Source organism: Toxotes jaculatrix, chromosome 1, assembly GCF_017976425.1.
Source record: "Toxotes jaculatrix isolate fToxJac2 chromosome 1, fToxJac2.pri, whole genome shotgun sequence".
NCBI lineage: Eukaryota > Metazoa > Chordata > Actinopteri > Toxotidae > Toxotes > Toxotes jaculatrix.
The window spans coordinates 26,373,767-26,387,731 of record NC_054394.1 but is presented as its reverse complement, the minus strand read 5'-3'; the positions used below and the strand labels follow the sequence as shown (position 1 = coordinate 26,387,731).

Genomic DNA, 13,965 nt, shown 5'->3' with positions numbered 1-13,965 from the left:
AAATCGAGAAACCCAAAGCCCTTTATTAATGTCACACTAACATTTCTAACTGCATTATTAGTGAACAGAAACACACAGCCGTGTTATTAGTGAAATAATGAATGAGGATTTTTTTTCACTTAAAAATGAAATAAAAGCAGCTTTTACCATAATCATTTCATATTTACTGTATTTTTCTCTCTACTTTTTAATATTTTGCACAAAGCTCAACAGCTAGTCAAACTAACAAAGTTAATAAATTACTGCACCATTGCATATTTTAATTAGCAGTTTGTTGAAGGTTCATGTATTTTAGTCCAGATATTCTGCAGCCCCATGCATGCACCATCAAGTATGACTCTTGAACAGTGCAAAAATGAATGGCAGGAAGACGCCACATCAACAGATGCAGGCAAATAATGATTCCGATAAATTCTAAATGAATTCCCGCAGCATTGGGCTTAGAGTTTAAATACTCCATACTCGTTTTCATCATGTGCAGCCTGTTCTGCTGTTAATGTTGAATTTATATTCAACAGTAGCTCTCAACACGCGGGTTGTCTCAGGTGACCCATGGGGGAGGTTAATAATAGCTGCAGAGGTTTCAGCTGTCGCTTGGCCTTTGACAGTGGTGCAGGTCCTCCTCAGATGCTTCAGCAAACAAAAAGCAGGAGAACCCAGAGCTGAGGGAGTCTCCTGGCTGCCGGCAGCTGGGATTGTTGCCAGGTTTGTGTGCTAATGAGTGTCTGTCTTTGTTACTCTTCCCGCCTCCTCCTGCCCGGAGGCTTCTGTTTTGTGTGGTCTGTGTATGATGCTGCAGGGAGGGTGTACAGTGATGGTCACAAAGTGTCCAAACCAAAGACCTTTGCCTAAAGCAACAAGTGCTGGGAATCGCTATGCGCTATGATCAGTCCATGTTGTTGAGCTATGTGATCACAATATGTCCCACATGTGACATCCTCTATCTTTTGACTTGGATGAGAAAAAAACAACAAGAAACCTCAGGAGGAGCAGCAGAGGAGTTATCCCTCTTCCAGGAGAGACAGCAGATAGTGAATATTATTCAAGTAGAAATACCTCAGTGCAGGTATTTTATCATGCAGCAATTTACTTGACTTACAAATAAAGCAGTTTAGTAGTAATACAAGGGGCTGTGTGGATTTAAATCAAAATCTACATTTCCACCTTTATTCAAAATTGAATTTTGGTGATTTACAAGTTCAGTCACATTTTTTTTTACTACAGTAGCTACAGGTTATGGAAACAGTCACACATGGGAGAGTTAGACTTGCAGGTGGAAAATTATAGTCATTACTGGCAATGTGAGTTTGTTTTACAAACGTGTTGACAAAGCTTTAAGCAAGTGCAAGAATATTAAGGTCCTAGATTTAGTTGTTATGTAGGGTTAATCTCTATGTAAACATGTTGTGGTGGAGAGACTAAGATTGTGGCTTTAACTTGTGCAGCTGATGTGCAAATCAGACATTTGATGACATACTGTACGTAGCCTGGCTGATATTAGATCTCTTAAAATAACAATCAGGCTACATTTTAGGAAAAAATATGGTCATTAAAACTTGTCCATGACAACATTTCTCCACAACCTCAATATTTACAGTGCGGTATTAGGCTTATATCCTGTGTACTGACAGTTTACCCGGTTTACTTCTGACTTGTACTGTCAGGTGTAAACGCTGCAGTTATCATGGCAGGAAAGACTGATTGCTTTGGCAACAGATTAATTTGACTTTTATACTCCAGCAGTATTATCCTTACTTTACCAATCCTTACTTTACCAATATTTAAACTGTACGCACATACGGTATACCGCATGCCATACAAACACATACATATTGCATAACCTTTAACAAAAGTACACTTAAAGACACTAACTGTAGGGCATTTTGTATTTTCATTCCAGTATTCTCCTTGGTGAGGCACATGACTATTAACTCATTACTGAGTGCAATTTCCCCATTAGTGCAATTTCCCCATTGTGGGACTATTAAAGGTTTTATCTATCTATCTATCTATATGTGGTTATGGTTATTGGCTTTGATGGTGCCTGACAGGCCTCACATCTACACTTATGTTTGAGGTCTTATTAATATACATCAAACATCTGAGTTATGCGTGACTCAGACTGTTAATCAGATTGTCGTTGCTGAGCTGGTAAACATTAATGCATGGCACAATCCTTCATGAGTCATGCATTAACTCATGACAATCACCATTAGTATTAATGGTTGCATATTAGTGCACCGGTACTGTAAAGTGTTACCAGTTGCTTCTGGTATTCTTGGATTTATTGCTTTTCTTTAATTCTGTTTCTGTGGCTGTTTTCCTTTTTTTTTTTTCTTGCTGAATCTTATTACATTTGCAGCTGCAGCAGTCTAATTTCCCCCTCAGGGATCAATATGTTTTCATTGTTGCACTGTCAGTGGCAGATGGTTTGCATGTTTGACTAAATCACAGCACCACGTGTGTGCCCATATTCAGTTATTATAATGGGATTTTTTTTGTCCAACATGTAGCACAACTCTAACTACCACTTTAAATGGTTCTCATTTGCCTTTAGATTAGATTTTACAGATGTCATTGACCGGACAGCAGCGGGAACAATACCTGTAGAGTTTAAATAGATTTGATCAACAGATGGCTGCACAATTACCTTTTGTATTTGGAGGCAAATTACTCTTTGTGTTGCTGGAAATAATGCACTGAGATTAAAATTAGGACAAGACCCATGTGGCAAACCTGTCAGTTAAACTGTATACAAAAGCCTGACTCTTTGGTTACGTTTCATTCACTGTGTTTCTCGAATCGAGATGCAGCCACTCTGTGCTGATGCTGTAAACATTTTAGGGTTAGGAACACTCAGTCTTCAAAAATAATTGATTAGAAATCAATTTTTGCACCTCAAACCTTTGTTTTTCAATAAAAAAATGTTTTAGTCGGCTGTAGTTCTAATAGTCCATTCAAAGACACCTGCTTAGTCAAGGCTGTTTACTGCTGTTCAACAGATATTTATAGGGACAGTGATGAGAGAGAGGACTCCACTTACAAATTGCAATCCACTTTGATTATCTGTAATCAAACTGTCTAATGATTTCTCCATGGCTGTGACTGCAGTTTGAGAGGACAAACACTGCCCCTCACTGGTAGATGAAGACCATCACAGGAATCATTCTCCAACAGTTTCTCGTTAAAGGGGATTTTACACATAAAATACTTGTGGCATGATCAGCACCTGTGACAATTAAGATATCATTTATCAGTGCTTTATAAATCAGCTACAAGGTGTTAATATCAACAAATGTTGGGTTACCAGGTTGTGGACACTTTCAAGTATTAGGGAGACATCACCAATGGACTGTTTGACTCTCTGGGAAAGGGCTGCAGGATGTCTGGACCGAAATCCATTTATAAACAGCCCACACTCCTTCAGCGCTTTTCCAGAGGGTGAAACAGTCCATTGGAGAGGTCTCCCTAATAATTTAAAGTGCTGGCTTAAAAGACAAGATCTTAGCCCTCTAAAATCTGGTGAAAAAGGAGTTACAAACAGGAGAAATGGGGTCTCTGACACCTGTGCGACACAGGTATGATTGAAGGAACAGATGCTACTAAGCTGCATTGTGGGAAATGTAGGATCCAGTGAGTCTCCCACCTTAATGAGGCTGGAATACAAAGTACCCCATTAGGCTGAATAGGTTCAGCAGTTTGAGAAATATGTTTAACCTCTGCACCTTGCAGCAGTGATGAGAGGACTGATTGACTGACTGATATTTTTTTAATTAAACATCAAGCTATGGCCAGAAGCCGGTTAGCATAGCTTAGCACAAACACTGGAAACAGGGAATCATCTAGCCTGGATCTCTTACTACTAATTCTTGGCCTGGTACAGTAACTGTAACAGTCTCCAATGTTGACCGGCGACCACGCAGGACCATGGTGAATTGTTGTTTGTACACTTTGTTTGTACACATTGTTTTTGTAAAGCTTAAACAAACAAAATATGACATGTTAGTGTCAATGAGCTCAATGAGCTAGAAGGCCCGTTTTTTTTTTGGACATATACCCAGGCTAGCAGCTCTGCAGTTTTCGGTCTTTGTGATAAGCTCGATCAATTGGCAGAAAACATATAAGCACCGCTCCTGCTTTTTTTCCTCCTTTTTGCCGTTGAAACTCATCTGATATTAACTGAAAAGACATTCATAGACATATACAATGTTTTATTTGTTCGCGTGTTACAGCTCTTCACACCTCATCAAAACAGAACAAACTGACATTCATTGGCAGCATGAGGAGGGTGCTGACCTACTGTAAGCAATGTGCATTCACTGGACTCCTTTTTTTATGGCATCTGATTATCACTTAGTTACAATTCTATTTAAGAATTACTTTGTTCAAATCCTGAAAATTTTGCCAGCAGTATTTTATGCACACCCTGTGCTCTGATGCAGTGCATGTTAAGAGACATGCAGCCGTCTCATAGTGTGACAGGTTCAGTAACACAAAGCCGACTTGTTTAATTTGCCTTGTAGCTTAAGTTACAAAGTAATGCCATGAACCTATGGGAAAGTACTGAAAACCATTATAATACTGAAAGAGTATAAAAAGCTACTTGACTATTTACAAAATTCAAGTTAATTTTGTACAAAGTAAAAGTGCATCAAATGTTTAAGGAACATCCTGCGTGTTTTCCAGGATGAAAATATTTAAAGAAAGGAGTGAACTCTTGAGAGAGGATACATATTTAGAAGATTTTTTTCTCTGCAGCAAAAGATAGAAGAAAGTCTCTGAAAATTAAACATCATGAATCTTCTTTGTACTCTGGTGACGTTAGTTCAGTTTTGTTTCTTCATAAATTATTATGCAAGTCAACTGAACAGGTTGCAGATAAAACCTTTCAAACATCGAATTCAATATACAGTATAGCAACTTTACATTTGCGGTAGCTTTTGGGTGGCAAGTCACCCTTGAGGTTCTTCATGTCTTTCAAACTTTACCATAAGAGTTAAATAAATACACATCAGGAAGAGACAAAAGAGTGATTGGCTGAAATTTGCCTCGAGGGCAAATTGTGGCCTGAAATTCTTGGAACGTGTTGATCAAACCTCGCTCTATTCTTCATTTCAAACGGCCAGAAAAAGCACCAGAGCTCCAGCCCGAAGCCAAGAAAACGAGAGCCCCAAGATTGTTTAAGGGACGACACCGAGGGCAGTGGAATACATAGACAAAGAAGGCCCTGATGTCGTAACAGTGCAGGAATGCTAAGTGAGTGTGACAGTGCTGACTCTTGGGGGTCAGGGGTTGTGGCGTGGGACAGATCCAGTGCACTGAAAAAGCCTTGCTTCAGCGATCATGGGGAGCTGTCTATGCGGTGCCACTGTGGTGCTGGGGAGCAGGGGGATGTGGGTTGGTCCCTGAGTGTCGGGTCCCCTGTGGAAAAGGCGTCTGCTGGGGGCCCTCAGCCTGCGTTACCGTTCTTCAGCCACTTTCCCGTTGGCCTCCCGCTCGTCCTCGTCCCTCCGCTTCTGCCTCCGGAAGAAGCCGAGCTGGGTGGGAAAGCAGTCAAACACAGCTTCAGTGCCCAATACAGTGGAAATGTATTTAGCTACTGCTGCTGCACACATGGAACCATCAAGACATTGCTAATATGCAAATGTTTACCAGGTACCAGGCAACTATTTCGATTCTTTTCTTGGTCTTCTATAATTATCAGTTTATTTATAACACTGCTTTTTTCCACATTCTTTCTATTTTCTATTTTATAACTGGTAGATTAATCAATGATAAAAATATTTATTATCTGCCGCCAGAAATCTAATGGTAATCTATCTAATAATCATTGAAACATTTCACAAAATAACAATGTTGTACTGAAAAAAAAAATCAGTTAATTGTATGTACCTTATGGTACTTAATTTTTACAAATGTTTTTATACAAAAAGCTCTGAGACAGGAAAAAGTGGGCAAGACCAATGAAGTTAAACGATAATATCAGCCTGATGGTGGCACCAGAGGAAACATCAGAGATTTTTCAGGCAACTTATTACAAGGAACATCACATGAAGAAAAGTGCTGAAGCTTAACTGTTTCACTTCTTTCTTCTCTTGTACAATGAAGTGGCCAGTCTCCTTTTTATTTAAGTTATCCATCAGCAGGTACAGTTTTACAATGTAATTCGGGGGTATCCGTGTTCTAGCAGTCTTCTAGCAGAAAAGACCCCACAGGATTATGTAGGGCCTATGAAGACCTAAGATAACCTCTAAGAGTGTATAAGATCAAAATGAGTTTGGTAAAAGAACAATATGCTACTATTGACTCTAGATAAACACTGTATTTTGCAGTCTCAGCAGGGATACACTGTAGGTCTTAATATAATACATCTAATCCTTCAACAGCTTTTTTTCCTAATGGCTAATAACTAATGTGCATGATAGGATGATTTACCTTCCATAGAGCGAGACTGAGCAGGGCTAACAATAGGAGTCCTCCCAGCGTGCTGCCAATGATAATCCAGGTGGGGATTCTGTAATCTCCCTCCTTCCTGATCTCCAGTATTATCTGTCAGACAAAATGGGATGATGGGTTAAAACCTCATTTCTTTTTCAGATACAAACTGAACAACACAGCTATTATATAGTGTTATAAATATGTTTGGCCATCTTGCACAAAAATGAAAACACAATGCACATTCAGTAATATATATAATTATGACTCAAGTATTTATGTTTAAACCTATGATAGCCTGTAATGAGTACAAACACTGAAGATGGCACAGCTGTGACATTCACAGGCAGTAATAATGCACTGTACCCAGAGATGATGATGATGAGGATTATAGTGGTTTCTGCATCCACACATTTGTTACTGTAGTTATATTCAGCACATGGACAGTAACAGGCCCAACATGGAGTAGTTATTTAAACATTATAATTTTTATTGTAACTCTAAGTGAGATTTATGTGGAATAAAACAGTGCCTATTTTTCAGAAATAGGTTGGAAAGACATTTAACCGTAGACATTTAAAACGTAGTTTCTTTCTTTCTTTCTACATATACTGTATATTTAAAGGAAGACTCACTATTTGCAGCACAGATTATAATCAGTTTCACCACAAATTCTATTCCCCCCACCTTTTTTTTTTTTTTTACACAGATAACTCATGTAGAACTTAGGCCAGTTAAATGAAATCAGTGTTTGCTCACAAAAGCCAAGCCAAAAGTCAAGTGTTTGTACTAGCCAATAGATGGCAGCAAAGATTACCGTACAGGTCCAGACTTTTACATGTTGTGCCGCTGGTCCTTTCGGTCCCTGAGCACCACACAGCACGTGTGCTCCAATACCAACCTTTACTGTCTGATTCTACACTGCCTCAGCTGTGGAGCGCCATGCTCAACTGTAGCAGAACCCACTGATGGTTTTTTTTAGAAAGTGGTCCCGGCAGCAAAACATGCTCTTGTTTAGTCTTACGTAAATTGTACCATTACATACTTTATACTATTTTAATACTTTCAGTTCATTCACACGTGTTTTGAAGGCTGATCTGTTTGAGCACAAAACACTGTATTCACACATGGATAGTATGAAAATCACAGAGGGGATAAATCTGATTAAATTATGATGCTTCTATAAACTCAGTTTTGAGTCTGGTCAAACTCAGGGAAGAGGCAGTTTACAGCTTTTGTTGTTGTTGACTCACATGTCTGACAGGCCTCTCTTCATGTAAAAACATGGGGCTGGAGGAGGGGAGTTCCACTGATGCACTGGTTACCAGTTCCAGGATTTTAAACTTCAGCTGGAGAGGAAATCAAAACATGCAGCCAGTGTTCACAAACACATTACACAGCTGAAAGACTACAAAGCTGTCATCGCCACAGAATCAAAGCAGAATAACAGTAAGATGAATGGAGAAATTGCATGCATGTGTATGTTTGTTTATAAGCCGGGGCAATCATCAATCAACTATTGATGCGCGTTTTGAGCTCCATACTCACTGCGTGTAAGGTATCTATTCGTAGTACTCCTGTGATTCTAACCCCAATGTCTCTGTGAGAGGCCACGTTGACAGTGCATTGGATTGGCAGAGTTAGGGTGTTGGATCGGTTCTGTGTGCAGAGACCAGGCATTAGCCTCAAAGAAAAAGGTTACCAAAGACAAAGTTGGAAATAAAACTCTTATTCGGGAATGAATTTGGCTGGTTTGCACTTTACCAAGCGTGAGAAGCGTGAAAGGTCCTCTGGTGATGCCCTGCTCTCTGCCACATGCTGAGGTGGTAAACAGTGCGTACCATCTCTCTGTGTGACATAAGAGTAAAAATCACAGCTCAGTTTAATTAGAATGGGATTTTCCCACATTTTGAAGTAGTGTGAATGGTGCTGCAGTAAAAGCGTGACTCTGTTTATAACAAGGTCGGAGGGTTTTTTTATTCTGTTTTTTTTCCCCTTTAAAACCAAAAACACTAGAGCAACAGTGCAAGCAATGGACAGCGTGTTGTCTGCTCCATCATAAACTGCAAATGTTGGCATGTCCTACTGACAACCTTACTACCTACAGTGGAAACTGAACATTACTTCCAGCATTTCATAGAAATACTAATACTACTACTACCAAACTGTGGGGTTACACGTATGTAAGTGTAAACCTATGATAGCCTGTAATGACTATCATATCAGCTGTATAATATTTCCCCACTGTGTGGAAGTTAACATAAGCATCTCGATCACGCCCTGGCGGCCGGCTACATCATGGGTCATAAACCCCACCCCCCTCCATGGTAGCAGATGGGTTTTAGATAGTTCTTATCACACTGATGTATGTTCACATGTTCGTTTTTCTGATAAGTTTGGTTTTATTTAGTTATCTGATGCTATAAAAAGTCTTTATGATGTCACCTGTGATAGACAACTGAGTCAGTGGGTGTACGGGTGGGACCCCAAATGATGTCACCAGCCCAAAATGGCAGAGCCCACAGATGAGATACTGTGGCTTTATTTTTTGCACGGTGGGACGAAGTGGAGACGTGTTGTCCATCTTTATATATTGTTATTGCCACCAACCCCAGCCAATGTACATACATTCCATATGTAAAGACAAAAAACAATCTATAAATCTTACCTCTATCTTGCTTTCCCAGGTGTCAAAGTCAACATGAAATAACATTCTGACTTTATATTTGCCTTATCATAAAATAAAGGCTAGCTGTACACCGCAGTATAAGAACAATGCTGATACTTTATTTCCATGACTTCTACATGGATCATAACTTTTGGTTTGAGGCACAAAGATTTAGAACAGTCAGTAAGCTTGACAGTTCATTCTTGACCTTGGGCAGTTGGAAAAGAATCTCATTTAAAGGTAAAACAAGGAAAAGCTACTGTCCAAACCACAAAGGGCTGGAGCAGCAAAAGGCCCTGAGTGAATACTGAAGTGAGCAGGGGTTTGTAAAAGCAATGTGCTTTCAAAAGTTAGATATTCTCACTTTAAATCACTGACACGAACTCTGAAGCCCCACATTAATTCACCTGGTCAATATGGAAGTCAGATATCTGCAGGAGCTGGTTCCCATTCTTCGTCATTTCTGGGATCTCAATGTTCAGCTGTAGATCTCTTACTGGAAAGTAGCCAAGGTTCTGGATCTGAGAGGCAACAAAGAGAAAACTGTGTAAACTATTCCCAAGCAGTGTTTTCCTGCACTGTACATTACGGTCATGGTGATGAGGCTCTTGGGCTCTTACCTGGAAAGTGAAGTTGACAGGAGGACCGATAACTCCAGGCTCCTCCAGTGACAGGTCTGATTTGATCTCATACCGAGTCGGATTTGAATCCCTTTTGAAGTGAGGAATAAACATGAACAAGCAATAAGTGAGAAGCAATATTTTCCATGATATCCAGGATTTAAAGCATATGATGTGAAGTTGAATACATGATAACAAAGGCCCCGTTCCAGCTCCAGTATCTGCAAGTTATTTTCCCACATTTACATTATTCAATATTTTCCAGATGCCATCAAATTCACTTTCTAACTTCCAAGTTCACTGCGTCCAAAATCCCCACAGGAGCTTCAGCAGCATGCAGTGTTTGGTAAGGACCCGAGAAACTGACAAACCTGGTGAAGAGAAGGTCTGCCTCATATTTCAGTGAGTAATAGATATCTTTGAAATTATCAGCTGTGCTCATTTCCTCGCCATCACTGTTCAGAGAAGGAGACAAAAATATTCAAACAACGTGAGCAATGATGTTGCAGCACGACACTCCAGTTGAATTATTTATCCTTGTTCTCAGTTCTCAGTTGTCATTGTTTGGATGTCAGTAAGTTAAGGACAGGCCTCGCTCCATGCGAATAGGAAATGCATTCAGTTGTCAAACATTTTAAAATACAGTGTTTAAATTTCTGTTCACACCTGCTGGCTTCCAGGATAACCCTGACGTGCTCTAGGAAGACAGTACGACTGAACTCAAACTCCAGACGAAATGACACCTACACAGAGGAGAAAATAAGGTTTAGAAGAATAAATCACTCATTTATTGCATCAAATCACATTTCCTTTAGTGTTTTAAAACACTAAAAGCACAGATCAGAGTTTCTTTTCAGTGCATATGCTACTGTATTGTATATACCCTCCCCAGCAGTAAAGGCCATGCATTGTGGATTATGCAGTAAAGCCTGCAATAACCTGCTGTAAGTCCCAGGCTTTGACCCCAGGCAGCCGGCTGCACAGTTGGTGCTGCTTAAAGAGAGCCAGGGAATTTCCCCTTAGTTGTGGACAATGCCATAAATACAAATCAACATGACTACACACACACATACAACGACCGGCGAAGAGTCGGATTCGGGGCAAAATACAAGCTGAGAGGTAGGAAAGGGGAGAAAGGGGACAGACAAAAACAGAGGAGACAACGGGTGTGCGAGAAAATGGAAAATGATGGAGGAATCCTAAACAAAAACAGAGGGAGACCCTTAAATCTGGAGAGGAGACGAGAGGAGGGTTGATTGGCAGCAGAAAGCAGACCGAGCGGAGCAGAGCCAGGCTGAGCATTGTTTACAATCCTTTATGCCATAATGAAATCCTGACAGATTCCATCTGACCGGAGAGGAATGCATAACAAGGTTTACTGTAGCTTCCCTCCTCCATATAGACTGACTAATCCTTGACAGACCACAGATATAGTACATACTGTACATACAGATATAATGACCTATTTTCTTTTACTCTTATGGTTTTTATGGAAAATTCAGCCTCCTCTTCACTGTCATGAATCTTCTAGAGAAGAAATGTTCATCTTTTTGTCCTGGCTGTTTTTCAAAATGACTGCATGAATCTATGTGATGGTCATTTAGAAGAAAGTCAGAAGAAAACACACACACACACACACACACACACACACACACACACACACACACACACACACACACACACCCATAAGAATGCATAGACACACATGCATGCAAGTGGTATGGGTTTGGAAGACATGATTGTCTGTGGCTAGAGGATTTTTGTGCGCCAACATAGCTGAACATGGAAATTCAGGCAGAGCATGAAGCTCCCCTTCCTCCTCTGAGCTGATGTAGTCTGCCCACATCCCTCCCACATTCACTGACAGTCAACAAACAATTAATTGCAATAACTAGTGTAAACGGTCAAGAAAAACCTCACTTTGCTGCAGCAGTAGTAAAGTTTACAATACGTGCTAGTTTTACACTGGTCAGAAGCAACCAGAAAAGTCAAAACATGAGTGATAACTGGCTATTTTAAAAAGCTTGCCCTAAAGTTCCTATTTTCCTTCAGTTAAACTGTGGTTCGGGCTGGTTTGGCAGTGGCACTGATGTACAATCAGCCTTGTTTAACTCTGTGCCACATTTTTAAAAGGACCTCGACCAGAGCAGATCAGCCTTGTGGCTCTGGATGCTGTTCAGGCTCAATGAGTGGGTATGAATCATTCAGGGAGTTTTAGAGAGTGACTGGAGTCCTCTTGGTTCGGTTGTTGGGGAGCGTTACAGAGAAATGTGGTGATATTTCCGTTGCCAAGGAGATGACTATTGTTTGTGCTAATGACGTGGTCGGGACATTTCACGAACTCTTACAATCACCTTCATTACTCCATTCCTACAGTATTTGTCAGCAGATTTTGTATCAGTGTAGAAAGGACGGAAGACTATTGTTCAGACGTCAATGAAAAAGACTGCTTAGGTATAATCTGCTCGCTCTTTAAAAGCTTTTAATTGCGTGGTGTGATGTACGATCAGTGTCATCCCTAGCGAGGTTAATTCAAACGTCACCCTCTAAAAAATAAAACTTGATGCTTTGCTGTAAAATACACTGGAAAGCTGGAGAGTCTCATAAATATCAGTGACATTACAAGTCTGTGGAAAGGCTTGGAAGCGGCAGAATTTTGCATGAGAATCAGTAACAGATGAGAGAAAAAATACATCTCAGTATCTTTCACTCAGTCTCACCTGGTGCACCAGGCTAAGAGAGGAAAATTTCTTAATGGCTAAGGACAAAGTTTCTTCTGTTGCTAAGATGTGCTTTGTTTATGATGTAACCAACAACAACCAAATGAGAAGCTCGTTTGAATTTTTATAGAGAACAGAGGGAGAAGGTGTTGCTTGACTGGTTTTTATGTACAAGAGACAGTTACTTTAGCCTTTGAGAAAATGCTCTCAAAACATGCAAAGTCACCTTCAGACAACTGTGTGAGTGATGGAAACAGGACTCACATATGTTATGGCCTGTGGCCCAGAAATTCTCCAAACTTCACACCGTAGGTTTTCAGCTGCAACAACATGTTTCCCTGCCAGAGAGTGTGTGTCCTCTCTCTTACAAAATGGTAATCAGATCAAAAATCTACAGCATGGAGGTACATTCTTGAACTTGGGAACACATAAAATATAACTTCAAAGTTGTCATCATCAAAGATGTGACCTGAGTAACTCAAGAACTTTGGGCACATTATAACATTATAAGGGATCGTATGTAGTTTATGGTCAAATCTCATGTGACTGAAGTTGTGACCCCGAGCAAGTTTCATTTGCTGAAGAAGGCTGTTGAGTATAGTTGAAAGATCCCCCAAAAAAAATAAGTGAAGTAAGACCTTATTGTTATAAAACAGTAAATGCATTCCCAGTTTGGAAACATGGCACTCCAAAAAATGTGCAGCACTTAAAAACTAGTGCTTTATCAATATTTAAAATCTCTTATTTACTCTTTCTGCTCACAGCAAAAGGTCTGGCTTCTACTATTTTCCTGGTTAGGTGCCTTATTATTCTGAAATGGTAGCGTGTTTCAACCCCTAAATTTGGATACTGGATTAAGGAGGCTCTTAACTGTATCAAGCTGGAGAAAACAAGAGCTACCAAGGGCTCTCTAAAAACCTTTTACACAATCTGGAAGCCCTTTGTGGATCACATGAAATCCCTGACAATGATCAAGCTCTCTTCTCTTTTAAATTCATTACTTAATCACTCTGTTCAACATGCATTTTTACTTCAATTTCTATTTTTTCCTCTTTTTTTTTTTTTGAGAGATCTTACCCGGTGCAGTGAAGTTAGATGTGGATCTATTGGGGTTTATTTTTCAGAGATTGTGAGTAAAGTTTCCAGGAAATTAGCTTGAAAATACTGAACCCATAAAATACAGCAATACCAAAAATATATTAAAAATATTTGTAAATAAAATCTCTCATTGACTATACTAGTGTAGTTTAGTAACTTGAACTTTAACGTAATCAGGTTTGAGAGCATGTGATAAGTCTGGGAAACAACACAAAGGATCAAATTTCAACATCATAATTCTGCTTTGTCAGAGCCATCTTCTACTGGCAGAACTGTAAATGATGTTAAGTCACAGATGAAACATATAAATTAACATAAAAAATGTTGATCTTAACTTTCAGTGTGTTGTTTTGTCTTGATAAACCACTGAAAGCTTTTTTATACTGATATAATAAGAAGAAATGCCAGATTAATTGTGTTATTA

General features: G+C 39.7%; 1 protein-coding gene across 1 annotated transcript in view; it reads right to left on the bottom strand.

Moving 5' to 3' along the window:
* Positions 1 to 4,224: 4,224 nt before the first annotated feature.
* The window catches only part of itga11a (integrin, alpha 11a), a 37,022-nt gene continuing 27,281 nt past the window's right edge, over positions 4,225 to 13,965 (bottom strand). The window contains exons 21-29 of the mRNA XM_041035165.1: positions 10,390 to 10,466; positions 10,095 to 10,178; positions 9,724 to 9,814; positions 9,511 to 9,624; positions 8,200 to 8,283; positions 7,984 to 8,094; positions 7,689 to 7,784; positions 6,436 to 6,549; positions 4,225 to 5,537 (exon numbers count right to left, since the gene is read on the bottom strand). Of these exons, the coding sequence (XP_040891099.1) occupies positions 5,460 to 5,537; positions 6,436 to 6,549; positions 7,689 to 7,784; positions 7,984 to 8,094; positions 8,200 to 8,283; positions 9,511 to 9,624; positions 9,724 to 9,814; positions 10,095 to 10,178; positions 10,390 to 10,466 (849 nt within the window). The 3' untranslated portion in view covers positions 4,225 to 5,459. The remainder of the gene's footprint in view (positions 5,538 to 6,435; positions 6,550 to 7,688; positions 7,785 to 7,983; positions 8,095 to 8,199; positions 8,284 to 9,510; positions 9,625 to 9,723; positions 9,815 to 10,094; positions 10,179 to 10,389; positions 10,467 to 13,965) is intronic.